Raw genomic sequence first — 18933 nt, 5'->3', positions numbered from 1 at the left:
TCAAAACATTTAGAGACGCACGAATTTACACAAAGTATATAGTCAAAACAGTGATTTCAATGGATAGAAAGTGAAGTTGTTTTCTGCTGGGCTGTGTCAGAGCTTGCGTTAGATAACGGTTTATTTGATGGTGTTCGATGGGTGATGCGTCCTCACCTCTGTCAGGCCTCTCATGCTCTCCAGCCCACATACTGTACTGTACTCCCTATGTAAGAACCAACGTGCTTAGACATCCACCCACTGACACTCTCTCTCTCTCTGTGTGTCTCTCTCTATCTCGCACGCACGCACGCATGCATACACACGCACCCACACACACACACACACACGCACACACACACGCACACGCACACGCACACGCACACGCACACACACACACACACACACACTCTCTCTCTCTTGCTCTCTATTTTTCTCTCTCTTCCATCGTTCCTCAGGAAGATTCTCACTGTTTATGTTATTGAATTGATTATCATCACAGATAGAACACCATCGTCAGACTATAAAGCTTCCTGTCTCACTCTTTAGAAAAGAGAAGTACAAATGTGTTTAAATGTGTAGAGAAGGGAGGGGGTTTATTTTGAGGCAAGAGTCGATAGTATTACTTCAAACTGGATTGTACTCAAATATAAACACACACACACACACACACACACACACACACACACACACACAGTCACACACACATACACACGCTATTCTTTTATCGTAAGTGCTTTACAGAAGAAGACATTTTTATCATCTTGTCTCCTTGTGCAAAACAAGCCTCTATCCGTGATCCTTATTTATACTTAGTTGTGTGCCAGTGTCCAGAGACACATATAACGGTGTCATACTGTATGTATTTCTGTTTCAAATCTGCTGCTGAGCCAATCAAGCAAAGGTATGGGGAATTTTATCGTAGGAATAAACGGATATGCCACTGTTTTGGGATTACTGTTATGCACAAAGCCTATTGTATGAACACAGAGTAAACGTAATTGAGGGAAAGGGCCAGGGGAACTTTCTCTGTCATTATGGGTTGTACTGTAAATACTGTTGTTTCAGTTGATTATGATAATTATCAAGACTGAACTGGCACATCAAAAGTGTGCTAGTGTCCCCTGCATTGCTCAACACTAGCTGGAGCTACAGTACACAGGGAATGGTGACTGCACGTTTCAGCCCTTTGAGTTACATATGGAGCCATAACTCAATGCTTAATTTATATAAAGCTGGTCTAAGTTCACAACAAAACCATAAAACTAAGTTACCGTGTAACACATCACTTCGTGACGTATTGTAAGCTTGTACGGGTCAGCTATTTCCGTTATTTTCAAATTCGTAAGCAAAATTATGAAGTAAAATGATTAAATATCAGTAATGTATTGGTATATTTTAGTTATTTGTCATATCTGCCCAGTGCAATTTGTGATTACGAAGCCTAAAAACCAAACAAAAATGTAATTTCATTCATATGTTCCAACGTTCAATGGCAAAAACACAATTAAATCGTTAATTGCAATTATTTGTGTGACAATTAATCTGCAACTTAAATTTGTAATCTTGACAGCCCTTCATGGCACGTTGTGAGTTTGTAGATCGGTTATTTTAGGCATGTGACACCGGCATGTCACAGCAGCACTACAGGCTGGAGTACAGCGCTCCATACAGCAACAGAGTGAATCATAAGAGAAATGAAAAACTGTGATATGGTTGTTACAAAAAATGGTTGTGCAAGAAAAGTGAGGGGAAGTTTTTGCCCAATTTTGCACACACAGCAAGTTTACCTCAAATCCGAACATTATTTTTTTCTTTCTTTCTTTTCACCCAGTGGTTTTCTCATCCAATCCAGAGAAGTGCTGTGCTTTCAAATCCTCTCTCTTTTCAAGCTTTACTCCTTTACAAACTAATACTTGTCCTAAATAACCTGACAGCGTTCCATCACCATAGTTTGTTTCACTGGAAAGGTTTATCTGACAAAAGCTTTTGGGGAGTATTTGGTGGGTACAAGATATCATATACACACATTTGGGAATAGACATTTATAAAAATGTGCCTTTTCACCTCTCATACAGTTGTATGAATAGAAGTAATGCAACCCACGCTGCAGTATCTATACTGGCAAAATGCAGCTCTGTAAATGGAGTTGAACCTATGCATTTTACATATTGGTGGTCTATAGCCTTAAGGATGGCTCAGTGATTTCATTAGAGGTCTACATATCAAACACACAGTAAAATATGTGCTACTGTTAAGCCATGATTGATGACGTGGTCATATCTAGTGGTTATTTTTGAAGAGAAAACCTGTATATTGTGTTTTCAAATATGTATGAATTAGCACAACTGTCCGTTGATCTCTGTCACATTTTCCTGTCAACATAATTCCACTTACTGTAGGACACTGGTGAGTGAAAGTAAAGGAGCTTATGGCTTTTGGCCCATAGTTCTGTGCTCTACACACTGACTCTACAGTAGCATCTGTTACCACATTCATAGATGGTACACATGCTGGTTGAAGCCACTCAAACACATGCTGTTAGGGTTAGGCCATAAAGCTATGTTTTATAGGACTGGGGAGGAGATAGCACAGATATATGCACACACACACACACACACACACACACACACACTCACACACACACACACACACACACACACACACACACACTCACTGTGTGCGCGTGTGCATGCGTGTGTGGGGGGAGTGAGGGTACACGGCGGCCTGCATGTGTGTGTTTATGTTGTCCTTTTTGCATTTAGGGACTTGGGTATGGGGTGCATGTGAATGCTATGTGGTTACTGGTGGGGTTCAGAGAGGACAATTCCTCTGGAGTCACAACAGGTGTGTGTGTGTGTGTGTGTGTGTGTGTGTGTGTGTGTGTGGAGGACTGAAGGGAATTATGAGCTAGCTAGGGTCTGGGAGGGGGGGGGGGGGGTGTTGTGAAGGTTCCCCTCTGCCCCACCTGTAGCCTGTCAGCTGTTGTAAGCCTGTTAAAACGTCAGCTGTTTCTGAGGAGAAGTAAGTGTCTGTGTGTGTGTGTGTGTGTGTGTGTGTGTGTGTGTGTGTGTGGTAGACAGTGTCAGAGAAACAGGGGATAAGGCAGATGGGGAGGGGCTGAGTGTGACCATGTGGGCCTCGCTGCACTCCCCCCCCCCCGCACATCAAACGCTTTGTCGCCTGTGGGGATTTGTTTGTGCATAACACAGCGCCTCGTGTGTCTACGTTGCAACGCCATGACAGTTGGGATTTGCTGGGGAGTGTGTGTGTCAAGGAGCTCATAAACCACACAGGTTCATGTCTCCTCAGGAGTCAACTGCCTCCATCCTTTGAATACCAAATCCATCCTTACCACAGCTCACATAGCAGAATGGTCTGTGAGGGAGACAGACCCGTTGGACTTTCACGCGTGGAAACAGCACTATAATATAACATTTATGCTTCCTTTTATTTGTCTTATGCATTTATAGTACCGAGCATGACAGATGAGAACCACAGGTTATGGAAGTTAATCGTAAAACATTTTATTCAATTTTTGAGGGGCGTTATGTCTATGCTTTGAGGGTTTGTGTAAACACAAACATTGAAGACAAAAGTGTGTAAACACAAACATTGAAGACAAAAGTAAGGACACAAATTGTTATTGGCCAGAATGAGATGATGTATGATGACGTATGATGATAAAGCCCTAACCACACCAAAGGGTCGCCATGCCATCCTTGGGTCTTGAAAGGAGTTGCATGGTGACCCTTTGGTGTGGTTTGGGCCATTGAATTCCATGCGTTGAATCACACAACTTGGGACGGCGAGCATCAACGTGTGGTTTGGGCTTAACCCATTCTGGGCGGGAACCCCTTTTGGTGTTTTAAGCATTATATTATAATTTAGATATTGAAAAATAGCAGCTCTACAAGCTCATAGCGCGGCACCGAGTGCCGCTACGAGCTTGTAGATCTGCTATTTTTTAAATCGTGAAAATGTGGCGCAAATCTTTGAATATATATTCTTTCAGAGCGAACGTTTTTAACTCAAATATTTTCTTCCAGGCGGTCCCTGGAACAACATATTTTCAGATGGCAGCTGAAGGCCAATTACATATAATTTCTGGGGTCCTTTACATTAGTTTGAGAATCACTGACAGTAATCCTTAAATCAAAAAAGGAAACATTGTGGTTCTTCAATTGTTTCAGAGGCATTTAGACAGAGAAAAAACGTATTTGACTTATGCACCGCTAACAGCACATATTAGTCAGTATTCCCACCACTACAGTATACGCTGAATTCATGTACATTATGTTCCATTTGGAACTTGCTGCTAACACAAAACACACTGAGCAGGTGAAAGTTTTGATCTCTCTTATGAGAGAAGACGGAGGTTGCTGTAAGTGGCTTACATCAGTGGGGTCCGGGCCCTACAGGTCCGTGATTGAGTTCCAGGGGGTCCCCAGCTAAATGATGGTTAGGAACCAAATGAACCCTTATGGGTCTGTAACTCTGAGAGTGTAAAAGTTTTTGTTAAATCAACATTGATTTTACAATATAAATTGGGGGTCCCAGAGATATAAATGCCATTAAATGGGGGTCTGTAGACTAATATGCATGTCAAACTGTGGGTCCTTGAAATTTAACGGGTCCCTGGCATATCTTTTCAAATGGGGGTCTGCAGGCTAATGAGTATCCTTTTGGGGGTCCTTGACATGAAAAACATTGGGAACCACTGGCTTACATGATGCATACGTAGAGATAAAGAGAAAAGGTGTTGATAGACTCATAGACCTTAAAAAAAATAGCGTAAAATAATACAATAACTAACATTTTCTACATTTAGTATAACATGGAATGTCTACAGAAAAGAGAACGGGCGGTGTTGAGAGCGCAGAAGGGCGACTCTGTGGTGGCAGCTGAATGAGGCACAGGGAAGGGAACAGGTTCCAGCGTCTGTTGGGGCTCGTCTTGCCAGCTCTTGACCTTTGACCTTTAGCTGTGATAGCTCAGGGGGCTGGATTAGGTGAGCTGGGCAATGATATACAGTAGATTAAAAACAAGGATACATATGCTGTAGGGAAATTGGATCATTCCTTGTATGGAATTTCTTTGTAAAATTCCCTAGCTTTTTTCTAAGCGCAATTTATGTTTGTACTTCAATCAGCTGAATATTACGGGGCATATCGTCCTTGTCCATTTGAACAAAGGGAACAAGCTTTGATTGGTAAGAAGCTTATATTATTTTTGTGTGCCTTTTTGAACGGGATTGTAATGGGTTCAAAATAACCTTTTACAATGACACATGGTATTACACTTGGTAAATGAGCTGTGAATGGCACATAAAATAGGCTGTATTATTTAACACACAAACCTTTCTGTCGTGAGTCAGTACTACAACTTAATGTTGCCAAATTGTAGTTTTTCGTTCGATCATTTCACATCTTGTGTCAATGGTATTGCTAGTATGTTCAGTCCAACAGTAACCACGCTGCTCCCAAGCTAGACATGTGGATGTGTTGAAGATGATGCATCCTTTTGAAGTGGGTTGCATCAAGAAGAAAAGATTGGGTAGGGTAGAACTGAGCTGAGGATTCATTTGAACTACTCAAGAGCTTTGTGACAGCTGTTATCGCCAAGTGCTCAAAACCTGCTGAATGGTTCCAATTCCCTGTGAGCCTAGTTTGAGTTACATGTAATACATTTATCATATGACTATTTCAGCATTGGCTGTATTAAATGTACAGTATGCTGCAGAAGAGCACAAAAGCCTGTTTAGATTAAAGAACACTGGACATAGATGTTATATGAATTAATGGCGTAGACCAAATGACTGATGGGTGTGTTTTGTTTTGGAAATGTATTATATTTGATCATGTTAGCAGTTATTTTTGACAGACCTTCGCAAAAAGAGTATAAAAGGCATGTTTACAATTACAGTGATGCGAGAAAGCCTTTCTTATTATTTATCTATTTATTCAACTTCCAAATCATCGAGAGGGAGATAGTACCTAATCATCACATTATTCATTCATCATTGCCAAACACTGTGAAGCAAGTGTTTATTCACAATCAATTAGTCATTCACTGCAAAGATAATAACATACTACGGGATTATGCACACATTGAACATACAGTATAAGCTCTTGAGGGTTCTTTGAATGTGTGTTTGTTTTTTGGTGGCTCACGTTTTATACAAATGTCACCTCTCTTGTATGCATTCTTCTCAACACTGTGTCGGTTTCCAGTCAGACTTTCCTGCCACGGTGCATGGATACACATCAGGGCTGTGAGTGCAGAGCGTACATGAAGCTCTGTTTGTACGCTTCTGTATTTACTCTCAGCATAAATATACTGCCTCCAGGCACAAGAGCTTCACTTTTTCCTCGCCATCCTCTCACTACTTTGTAGAAGAAGAAAGAATACATAACCCCTCTCATTCTGCCAATCCACCATCAGCACCCCCCACCCCCTCCCCTCCTTCATGCCTGTTCTCCACCACATGCAGCCATGCACCACACAGTCTTGGGCAGCGCTCACATTTGTTTCAGGAAGACAGGAGCTAGGCACATAGATCCCCTTATTAGGCTTTGGGCCAACACAATGTGTTCAACATGGAGGGCCCCAGGCTGCCTTGCACACAGACGACAAATGGGGAGGCAGGCAGGGAAAAAACCTGGACAAGGGGCAGTGAGATAAGGCCACTACCAATCACTTGTGTTTGTTGTGGAAGTAATTGTGTCCTCGATGTTCTGGCATGAGCCTTGTGTGTTTAGGGCTGTTGTATATTTTTCCCATCCATGGGCAGATTTCCTGCTTCGATAGACAAAGTTGGCCTGTTCTTTTTTTCTTCTGCCCTTCGCCAAAAATGTATCCATATAAGTTATTTGCTTTGAGACAAGATTGCCCTTTGGAATTTTGCCCCCCGTTTAACCATTGGACCCTGGGCACAGACGTTCCATCACCCGTACATATATTCACTGTGGTGTGTGGAAACTCAATGACACAACTGTTCAACAGACTCCTGGCCTCCCGTTTCCCACACCCTCCTGGCCCCCTCAGAGATTTCAAGGTCAGGAAAGGGCACAGCCTGAGATTCCCTCCTTGGGAAGCAGCGTCACTGCTGAAAATGGACAGGGATGACAATCCTTCCACAATGTTGTACAACAGCCATCTACAGTATCTCTTTAAATTTGGATTAGTGAACTTTTGATGTTCATGGCTTCTGGGACAGTTCAGAGTTATCAGTGTTGCCGTCGACGGCCTTCAGTGGATTTGACAGGAGAGATGCAACAACGCGTCAGTTGAGGATTGACAGGGAGGGGAAGGGAAATCATTTTGGCTCCAGTGCACACAGATCAGCCTGGGCAGAACAGGACAATACTGGTGCGCACTGCACTGAACTTCCAACAGCTGAGCATTTGACGGTATGAGTGTGTAAATTTCAGAAGGGCGAGAGGCTGCAAGGGGCCATTGGAACAAAAGGTACCGTATGCAGGCAGCTGCCATCGCACCACCAGCAGCTTGTGATCTTTTTTTTTTACACTTTTATTTAACCAGGTAGTCCCATTGAGATGGTAATCTCTTTTACACTCACAGATGGGCACAAGGATCAGGATGAGGTGTTCGAATGTACTCAAGTGATGGACCTGACACACTGCATGATACAGAGACCCCCCCCCCCCACACACACACACACACACACACACACACACACACACACACACACATACACACACACAGTCACAGCCACACACATATCGTCACATCCATCTCACATCTCAGATGCCAGTATGGACACTGATGAATTGGCGCCAGTTGCTGAAGGCATATTAGGGCAAAGGGTGGTGTGGGAGGGGTTTAAGGGTGTGAGGGTTGGGGGCGGGGGTGACAAGGAGCAGCAGGGGATGGGAAGTCCAAAGAGACGGGTGGTTTGGGGAGGGGGTATCCAGAGGAAGGTGTAGCATGAGCAGTTGTCATTTCTACCCACTGATCGCAGGATGGCACATGTGCTGCTTTGAGTTGGAAACCACCCGATCAAGGATTACAAGCTTTTGTGATCTCTGAATTGGAATATCCTGCATTTGGATTTTTCTTCTTTGAGTAATTGGGAATCCAAGAAGCCTGGAGTTCTCTGTTTGCTTCAGAACAGTTTAATTGACCTGGTCTTTAAATTTGGACGGTAAGGGCAATTATTTCAAACTTTGGGTTTATGAGTCAGTCTACTGTACCGTGACATAATGTGCTTGTAGTAATTTGTAATAATGTGTGTGGGTTAAATCCCTAAATCATCAGAAAGTGTGACCATTCATGTTGTTTAGCAGGGCTAAAGTAAAAAAATAAAACCATGATTTTGGTGAAAGTACAGTACAAGACTGCAATCCCAAATGATGTCTTGTTAAAGAGTTCCTCGCTGTGCTTTGGACAGTTTCCGATCGGTCTAGGAAAGTATTGACTGCTGGTGCCTATGAGGGCTTTACGAGGTAGATAGCGAGGAGTGTGCAGTGACTTGCTGTTTGGCCTGCACCTCGTCAACCATGGATCTGACACCTCGCCTCACTCTGAAATCTGCTAATGGATTGCGGGAGCAAAGGTGGCTCTTGTGGTCTCTATCTGCCTGTACAGGTATATCCTCTGTAATAGCCATCGCAACATAAACAAATGGCTCTCCTAAACTACCGATCTGTCAAAGACGGTTAGAGAGCACTTTCTAAGTTAAGAATACGTTTGTTTGCTCAGAGGGAGCAAAACTAAATGTTTAGATCAGTTGTTCTCAACCTGTGGATCGGGATGTTTAAAAAGAAATTGGGGGGTGGGGTGGGGTCCCCAGATGACAGCGAAGTGACAATTTAAAGACCCCTTTAATACCTTGACTGAAAGAAAGAAAGAAAAAGAAAGAAAGAAATAATTCATTAAAAGTAATCAACAAACTAAAAACATTTTCCAAATTATACTATATTATAATATATTGTAAACATATTTGTTAATGCTAGATCGTCTATTTTTTACAATATTTGTGTCAAACAAAATGTAATGCATACATTCCAAGTGCTTCTAGGGTGGGGGTCCCCAGTTCAAATATGATTATTTGATCGCGGCCTGAAAAGGTTGAGATCCACTGGTTTAGATCAGAGGTTCTCAACGTTTTTTGGCTGGGGACCCACGCCCCGCCCCCCTCCACACCCCCAATACAAATTGACCACTACAATAGCGAAAATAGATCATAAATAAATACTGAAACCAGATCATTAAGGAAAGTTTATGCATGCACTATGTGTAGTTTGTGTACTATGTAAACTCTTAATTTCCAGCCATTCAGTTTGGCGACCCACCGGGGGGTCACGACCCATGGGTTGAGAACCCCTGGTTTAGATGATTGTGAATCTGTTTTTCATGGTACGTAATTTGCTTACCGTGTAATAATTTCACAAATACTCCCCCCTTTACCATGAGCATGTAGCAACAGAATGTCTACCTCGTGACCTTACTCATTTAAAAGCCATTCAAAGGGACATGGCAAGGACTCGTGTTTCTTTGAACAGCTGCTCTATCGCCGGCTGTTTGAAGGGAGTCTTCACGAGTAGACTGACCTAGCTTGATCACTTTAGATGTGGCTACTTTGAAAGTACTGTCCCTCAGCCAAAGAGCGTCACAGTTCCTATTTAACCCACAGACTTGAAAGCGAGGGCTAATGTGCTCCAGGTTGTGACACGCTCTCGAGGCAGGGAAAGAGAAGAAAGTGGCATTGCGTACATGCACACGCAACACAATCACATTTTTTGTATTTGCAGAGTACATTCAGGTTTCTCACATGTACGCACATTCCAACTTTACTAATGGCAGTGTGGCACCTGGAAAACCAGCAAAATGATTTTCCAGGTGAACATTCTGAAAAGGGCATGTATCTCAACACTGAACAAAAACATTCCAACAACTCACCTTCACTGGTAAAAAATAAATAAACATGAATGATACCATTCCATGATATATTTAGGTACAAGACTGCTATCTTGATCTTGCTTGTCTGCCTCTTTTGTAAAGGCTTTCATTGATGGGAACGTGTTCGACTGGTGATGATGCTCAGCGTTGTACACACGCAGATTCAGTCACACGCCCTCTCTCTTCACATGTCACATTGATGTCCTCATTGTTTTATCCAGAGGGCATCTCTCTCTCTCTCTCTCTCTCTCTCTCTCTCTCTCTCTCTCTCTTTCTGTCCTTCTTTCTTTCTTTCCTTCTCTCTCTTTCTCTCTCTCTCTCTCTCTCTCTGTCTTTTTTTCTCTCTTTCGTTCCTTCTCGCTCTCTCTCTCTCTCTCTCTCTCTCTCTCTCTCTCTCTCTCTCTCTCTCTCTCTCTTCCTTCTCTCTTTCTTTCCATCCTCATGCTCCAAACAACTTGGCATTGGTGTGAATGAACATCTTCAGCTTCAACACGAATGTCTATTCAAACTGTGTTCTTAATCATCGGGTTGGCTTCACTAGGCCACCCGGCTTCTACCTAGTACTAGGCCAAATGGAACAAAAAATTATAGTCTCTCATTTTATGGGTTTCTTCTCAAAAATACTGAGAGTAAACAACAGCAATCAATTTTGCACATAACCAAAACAAAAATGACAACACTTACACACGCACGCATGGCTACTTTGTATGCACGCACACAAGCACACTTTTGTCCCGTCCATTGATTTCACTGAGCTGGGTAATTCCTGTTGTGTAATACATTCTTCCAATGTGAGTGCATTTGATTTCTGTAATCAAGTAGGACAAGTTTGACCATGGCGCCAGCACAATGGTGCACAACAAAATAATAGCCTACTCAATATTGTGCACCTTCCTTCTTTTTGTTTAATCTAATTATCCAATAGCCACAGAGTCACACCTTCCAGGGATGGGTGTGTCCTGTTTGGGCTGGTGTCACTGATGTAACCTGACAGGTCAAACCACATAGTCCACTCCTGTGACGCTATGACAGGGGCAAGCTTCATGTCAACAAGTATTGCGTCGACTGCCAGCCACAGTTCTTTCTGGTCCACAAGTTTTCAGTTTAAGAAAGACGTGAAGGACAAAAGGGACCTTTGCCACGTGCGTGAGTGTGCGATATACAGTCCTTCTATGAGTTTTTCCTTTTTTCTTTCCTTCTTTCTTTCTTTTTTTGTTTGCTGTTTGTGTGCAATAAGCTATGAGTGTGAACATTAGATCTGTGACTGTTGCAGTGTCCTGCGTTATATACTGTTTGAGCTTATGTCTTTTTTTGTCTTTTTTTTGGGTGCAGATGTGTATGTTTATTTGTTTTTTTATGTGTGTGTGTGTGTGTGTGTGTGTGTGTGTGTGTGTGTGTGTGTGTGTGTGTGTGTGTGTGTGTGTGTGTGTGTGTGTGTGCGTGCGCGCGTACGTGCACACGCGGGTAGACTGCAGTATTGACAGGGCCTGGCAGCGGAGGCGTGATTCACGAGCTGAGAGGCACAGATCTCCTTACTGCCCCTCCCAATCCTCCAGTTCTCCCAGCCCCCTCCGCTTAGAATTGCTGCACTTGCACTGCATTGGCTATCCTGAGTCCCCAAGACCTCTCCAAAGACCCACCCATGATTAGTTAAGAGGTCGTGGTGGTGGTGGTGGTGGTGGGGGGGGGCTTCATATTCACTGGCAGAGCTGGCACAATTTCACAGTCATAATTCAAGCTCCAGACGCAGGGCCAGCTCCCCTCTGTTCACCCATTGTCCCCTCATAAATTGCAAGCACTCCCGAGTTCAACTTCCTCTTGTACCTGTCAATCCCCTTGAGGCAGGTCTCTCCGAAGACATGTTTTTGCGGCGTGCAGCTTGAATGAGTGAGCAGATTGTCACCAGGCAGAGCTGTGCAGGATGGTTGCCCAGGAGCATGAGGCAACAGGCTTTAAATATCCCACAGCTGGTGCTGGCAGAACCCCCCCAAGGTTGAGGCACAAATGCAATCGAGTCCCTCCGGGTCAGATGAGGGAATTCAGTTGCTCAGCTTGAACCCCCATTTGTGTCTCTTGTCTGTTATGGTGACAGGCTAACTTGTCATATTGTTACTCCTTCTCCTTCTAGTCTTACTGTCTTACTTATTGTTTGTTTATTTCCTGAAGTAGTTGTCAGTCCATCCTCCTGAGCAGTGGTGGAAAGTAACTAAGTACATTTACTTAAGTACTGTTAAGTACAATTTTGATGAGTATTTACAATTTCCAGTACTTTTACTTCTAATCTACTACATCTCACTTACTTTGTAGATTGTGATTATTATTACACATACTAACCACATACATTTCGGCCATTTGTAAATTAGCCGATCTACAAGCTTACAATGCATCGCGATTCAACGCATTGTGAGCTTGTAGATCTGCTATGTTCAAAAGATTTTGTACAATTGATGACGTGAAATGGGACATTCTGCATAATGAGTACTTTTACTTTTGGTACTTTCACTCAAGTAGCCTACATTTTGAATTCTGGACCTTTACTTTGTTGAGTATTTTTATGTTTTATACTTTTACTTAAGTAAATTATTTGAGTAGTTCTTCCACCACTGCTTGTCGGTCCATCCTCCTGAGTACGTCTTATTGAGAGAGGCACATAGGCTAGGTACTAGAAAGTACGTCTTATTGAGAGAGGCACATAGGCGAGGTACTAGAAAGTACGTCTTATTGAGAGAGGCACATAGGCGAGGTACTAGAAAGTACGTCTTATTGAGAGAGGCACATAGGCGAGGTACTAGAAAGTACGTCTTATTGAGAGAGGCACATAGGCGAGGTACTAGAAAGCCGGTAGAAGGTACTGGCAACATTTGCCAGGTGACACTACACTGCTGTCACTAGTCACTGTCTTTCTCGCTATACAGGTGGCTCAGATCCATTCATTGATCGTTATGCATGGTGCAACTTTACCCAGCTACCTTTTATTTGGTTTTATCTGATTCCCTTATCACATTTTGGTTGTATGGAAAGTGCGTGACAGTGCCATTTATTATCTGGTGTTTTGTCCATCACTTGAGTCCCCCCTCCCCCCCATCCCATCCCTCCCTGATTCTGATGACCGCTGAGATGCTGAATATTGTCAGCGTATTGATCTGCCTGAACCTTAAACTGAGGGACAGATCTGTCATCTTGATAGCCTGCTTCAGAGGCCATGACACCAGTGTCTAGATGGAGACTGGTGGTCCTACATGAAACCTGAAGCCCCCGGGAGATCTGGAGGTGACTTGTGTAAGATCAGCCATGTCTGCCAATAACGTCTGCCAGCATACAGAAGATAATGTTACAGATACTGAGGTTGTAAATGTACCCCGCTCCCCAAAGAAACATACATAAACATAAATATAGGTAATTTACTTCGCACACATCGACACCTACCGGTAATTTGGTTGGGAAGATTAACATTGCAACATACACTGTTTAGTGGACACATTTATCAATAGCACTTTTACAGCCCAATTAATATATGCTTGCCTGTACCATTTTCAGCATCGACTGAATAACCCTTAAAATATTAGTGGCACACTTTACCCTTTGCGCCATACCGGACAAGGTTAATGAGTGTTTGTGTAAGTACAGTGTGGACTGTTATGGATTGTGCAGTGGGGTTTTCTATGGAGCTGGCTGTGGTCAGCTCTGGCAGGCACTGGTGCTGAGTGGGAGAGGTGATGGATTTCTCAGCAGTGCTCTGGCCTGGCTCCAGCAGCCAACAACCCCCCACCAACCAACCTCCACCGTCAACCGTTATCTCCCTGCTCCAGGCTGCTATACTGCCACTTATACATTGGGATAGTAAGGATGGACATGCAGGAGGACACACACACACACACACACACACACACACACACACACACACACACACACACACACAGAGAGAGGGCAGGACACGATACAGACCATTATATTGATTTTGTATATTATTGGCTGATATTTTCATTTCATAGATGTAGCATATCAGTATTTGAAATCAGCAAAAAAGAGATTTCAAAACAATGACACTAAACTAAATATATGTCCAACTCCATTATACAGTATCTGTTCAAGACTGTGGGGTTAAGAGCCATTACAAATCAGATTTTCATGCCCCGTAGTGCTATCTGACACAATATTCATATACTGGTCATGCTTCATGACCACACACTCAATTGAGGCACATTTTATTGTAACATGTAATTTGAAAATAATCCTCAGTGTTAATAATGTATCCATGTGCATAAACTAATAATATGAATTTGACAGTGTATATGCTTGTGTGGCATGTGAGTAGTTTATTTTCTTCATGTCGTGACTCAGTCAGGCCCTCAGTGCCCCTCCACTGCAGGCTGTGGCACATTTGACCAGTGGGAGGTTGGTTGCTGGCTCATGCAGTGCAGAGTACCACCTTACAGCTTGTGGCTTTCCTTTCCACCCACATAGCCTGAATAGGAGTTTGAGGCTCTGAAATGCTTAACAGGCCCAGCAACAGATGTGGCGGATAACGATACTGACCAACATTTTCTAACTGTTCTTTTGTGGATTTAATCTTTGTCGGGGGCTGCTCCAGGGCTGTGACCTAGAATGCCCTCTTTGATGCTTAGCTGTCATATTTTTACAATGCTAGCATTATTTTCCACCATGTAATATAATAATACACTTTATTTATTATATCACCTTTCTAAAACAGGGCTTGCAGAGTGCTTTACAAAATAAAACGGTATGATATAAAAAAATAAATAAAGAAATACATTTTTATGTAAGGATCACTAAAAATATATTTTTAGGTGTGACTAATAACTTAAGGAATGTAATGTATTACCCTATGAATTCTTCTAATTATGGTTATTGTTATTTTCATCCTGTTTTTTCTTGCCCTAGACATAATTGTTTGTACACATATCATTAAAAGGATTTAACAACAGTACATAACTAGATCAATATCAACAAAGGACAGGCAACATTATAAATATCACATCTTCTCTTCAAATAATGTTTTGCTCTCTAGAGAAATCTGGTGGATTTATCCTTGAATATTGGCCTATAATGTAGGGCAGACTAACAAACAAAATGTATTCTATGATATCTCTCAGAAACCTTCAGATTTCCTTCCCAAAATGGGGTAAAGAATCTAAATATTCAGATGTGTGAAATTACCTGGATCATCTGTAGAATATCAGTACAAAATGTACAATCTCAGATCATACAGTCTCAGTACTAATTTTCTTTTCTTTTTTGGAGATAGGCATTTGTTTCATGTAACTGCAAAATAGACAAATATTGTACTGAACTGTTTTATACTGTTTTTGGTTGTCGTATGCTAGATTCCTACCTGCAGTTCATATCCATTGGTGTACCTCAGGGTTATCCAGGCTTGCTGTAAAATCTGTAATTAGTCTGTTTGTCTTGTCCAGAGCTTCTCTGTCACTCTTCCTTGCTCAGTGAGGCAGCAGACACACTCCAGACCCCCTGCCTTCCATGTGAGAGTAGATACTCTGTCTGACATCAGACATGGGAAGTGAGCTCCAGCAACATGAAGGGTAAAAGGTCGAGACTTGACCACCCCAAGCAGATAAAGCTGCCTTTTCATGTGCAATCAGCCCACAGCCTAAATACAAATCACACCAAAGTGCTGCCTTGTTTGAACTGCAGACCAATGCTTACAAGAAACTGGAACAGTTGGCTGTTAACGAGTGCTACTGCATGGTTATGTGCACACACACCTTGTACTAGTAAAACATTTTGATACAGCTGTATTTCATGAATATTGAAGCCATTGTGATCTCCTTGTCCGTCTCTCATGGGCAAAATAGTCCTTGTACAATCAGAGGTCATCCTTGCCGTTCTTTTATCAAGGTTTCTACAAAACAATTATGACACCCAAAACTAACGACCTCCCAGCTGTCCTTTCTCTGACTTGCAAGCAGTGTATAATTCATGTAGAAAACTCATCATCTGGGCTAAACAAATTGCATTCACTTGAAGCAAGTGTGCACTAGAGCTGTCACAAGCTCACGACAAGCTGGTGCTGTGAGCTTGTTGGTCTGCTATTTCCACTATATTTTGAAAATGTTTAAAAATGTATGAACATTTTTCACATTGAAACGATTATGACATAATTCTAATATAATTGTGACAGGCCTAGGGTGCACACAGCAGCGAAAAAGGAAAACAACTCTTTTATGGCACAAGTGCATTGTACATTCTTCATGAACGTAAATTGTGGGCGTTAATATTTCTATTGATCTCCCAGGTATGGGGAATGCAAGCAATGTGGTAGAGTTGGTTGGTATGGTGTCTGCACCCAAGGCTTTCCAGATGCTCTGGTTCTATTGCAGTGACTCTGCACCCACTGTCATGTGGCTGCGTGTGTGTGTGTGTGTGTGTGTGTGTGTGTGTGTGTGTGTGTGTGTGTGTGTGTGTGTGTGTGAGTGTGAGTGTGTGTCTACACACAGTCTGGATGTATATATAGAGAGCTATTTTTAAGGCTGAACCACAAATAGTAGTAGTGGGGTTTATAAACGGGCCTTTGCTTCTGTTGCCATTCCTCGGTTGCTGCCGTCTGTTTGTTCATTCATGAGTTTGCATGTATATGCACAGACACTCTGAGGGCCTTTTCCTTTGCCCTTTCCCTTTTTAAATTTTAAATTCCTAGTGTATCCTTTCTGTGTTTTTATTAAGAGATCCTTGCATATATCACAACCCCACCCCTTATTTCATGGTTAGTTAAATATACCATCTTGAATTAGACATGTTTTTCTAGCCTATCTTTCGCAGCGTCACATATCATTTAGCAAATGCACTGGAGTTTAACTAACAGCGCATAATGTTAATTGTTATTACCGGACCTAATACCCAATCTGATATCCAATGTGAATATCATATTATTGGGGGCTCACCCGGCCCAAGCAGGCTAATCATGGACCACGGGGTTGGGTACAGGGTGCTCTGCACTCCGCTCTGCTCTGCCTTCGATTTGGGAACCACATGCGGCATGTCAGTCGGGCCAGGCCGGGCAGCCAGTTGCCGTGGGCAACTGGCGGATCAGTGATGTGGCGGTGATGCCTCTAATGAAGCTGACACAGCACAGCCTCCCTCCATACAGGCCCCCGGGGGTCTCCTGCTCCGTAGTGTGCGGCACAATTCAGCCCCCACTCCTCACACACACACACACACACACACACACACACACACACACACACACACACACACACACACAGGTAACACTAACCCCCCAAACTATGTATCTTTTCCACTAATTTGATGGTGCAGAACTCTTCTTGAAAGGGTTAAGGCTAAGACGATGTTGATAGAAACCAAAGTGGGTCACGTTAGACAAACAATGCCTCTTTCCCCTTCTCTGAGCGTATGAGTCTGATGAATCACTCTCCTCTGTTTTCCAGGAGTTCCAGCAGAAGTCAAGGAAGGCGGGGTTAGAGGAACCAAGTTCAGCCAGAGAGTGGATAAGCTACAAAGGACCATGGTCTGAAAAGGGCACTGCACATCAACCCCATTATTTCTGTCCTCCGCCTCCCTTTTTTTATTTTAGTCTACGGGGGTAAGAGAGCCTCCAGCCCAGCTGCTTCAGACAGGTGGAGCAGAGAGGAAGAGAAGCCTCGACACGGACCCCAAGACACCAACAAAAGTCAGCGCCTCCTTGGCACCAACCAGAGCAGCCACCTCAGAGCCCTCTCAGGACAGCTGTGACCTCTGACCTCACCACGCCCCCTTCCATTGCCCCTCCCACCGCCACACCGGAACCATGGGGAGGAAAAAGATTCAAATTCAACGGATCACTGATGAACGCAACAGACAGGTTGGACTCATGGACTGTGTGTTTATGTCTGTGTGTGTGTGTGTGTGTGTGTGTGTGTGTGTGTGTGTGTGTGTGTGTGTGTGTGTGTGCGCCCCTCAGGTGAATAATATTCCCACAAGGATGTGTGCTGTTTGTTACTGTTTGCATGTCCCATGCAACGTCACATGACTTGATGTTGAGCGATCCAAAGTGTCACAGCGGAACAATGGTATTATGTTTTATGGAGATCGTGTGACTCTGCATGGGATTCTCAGTCGTGTTTCAGTGAAAACACAGAAAGTGTGAAATTCTTTAAAAAAATGCTCCGGTTACATCACAGCATTGTTGCACAGGATGAAAGGGTAAACGATCCATCTAAAATGATTCAACTGGTAAATGGGCTTTGCTCCATTGAGCAGATTGAGTAATGGATTTGAAGTGCCTGCCTCCCAAAAGAGAGAGAGAGAGACAGACAGACAGACAGACAGACAGACAGACAGACAGACAGACAGGCAGGCAGGCAGGCAGGCAGGCAGGCAGGCAGGCAGGCAGGCAGGCAGGCAGGCAGGCAGGCAGGCAGACAGACAGACAGACGGACAGACAGACAGTCTGCAGAGCATATTGTGCACTATTAGCTTTTGCACATAACCACCAAGATATTACAACCGTTGAGAGAGAGAGAGAGAGTGAGGAGGGGCTGCAAGTTAAGACACTAGTAGACCCAAGGGCCTGAAATTAATCCTCATTTTTTTCTCTCATAAATCTTAAAAGGTTTCATTTCCATACAGGAGACAAAACTATGCCCCCAGGGTTTCAAGCAGTATGGTGGTGCGTTATTCAGCAGTGCACAATCAGGCTGGGAACATGAAACGATCTCTGATGGGAGACAATTCTGTTTAATGGAGCTCGCACTGGTATCAGGTGGCAAGAGTATTTGTCAATGGTGGCTGAGGTAATGTTCTGTCTAGTTTATACCACCATACTTCCAGGATCAAATGCTACCTTTTGACCAGGGTCATGCTTTTCCAACATAGCAGTGAGTTTATTTATATTTTTTATGCTCTATCATTCCATTCACAGTGACTTGAGCCAGTGTTTGTGCAAATGCATTATTATAATGTGTTAAACATTTGCATTTGACGTGTTTGTTTTGTCTTTTAGATACAGTAGACCTTTTAATGCAACTGTAGAATGAGCCCAAATTCATAGTATGG

General features: G+C 43.1%; 1 protein-coding gene across 11 annotated transcripts in view; it reads left to right on the top strand.

Moving 5' to 3' along the window:
- Positions 1–18933, top strand: part of mef2d (myocyte enhancer factor 2d) — a 72417-nt gene that overhangs the window by 11607 nt on the left and 41877 nt on the right. For 8 of the 11 annotated variants that reach the window (XM_080768447.1, XM_080768445.1, XM_080768439.1 and 5 more), the window contains exons 1-2: positions 7922–8146; positions 17328–17740. In XM_080768447.1, the coding sequence (XP_080624573.1) occupies positions 17687–17740 (54 nt within the window). In that variant the 5' untranslated portion in view covers positions 7922–8146; positions 17328–17686. Of the gene's footprint in view, positions 1–7921; positions 8147–10935; positions 11050–17327; positions 17741–18933 lie in introns of those variants that run through there. The other 3 variants (XM_080768441.1, XM_080768442.1, XM_080768440.1) reach the window with 3 other exon arrangements.

The sequence above is a fragment of the Protomyctophum bolini genome (genome assembly GCF_963924005.1).
Source record: "Protomyctophum bolini genome assembly, chromosome: 7".
Classification (NCBI taxonomy): Eukaryota; Metazoa; Chordata; class Actinopteri; order Myctophiformes; family Myctophidae; genus Protomyctophum; species Protomyctophum bolini.
The sequence above is the reverse complement of the archived record's forward strand: the minus strand, read 5'-3'. Positions and strand labels throughout refer to the sequence as shown.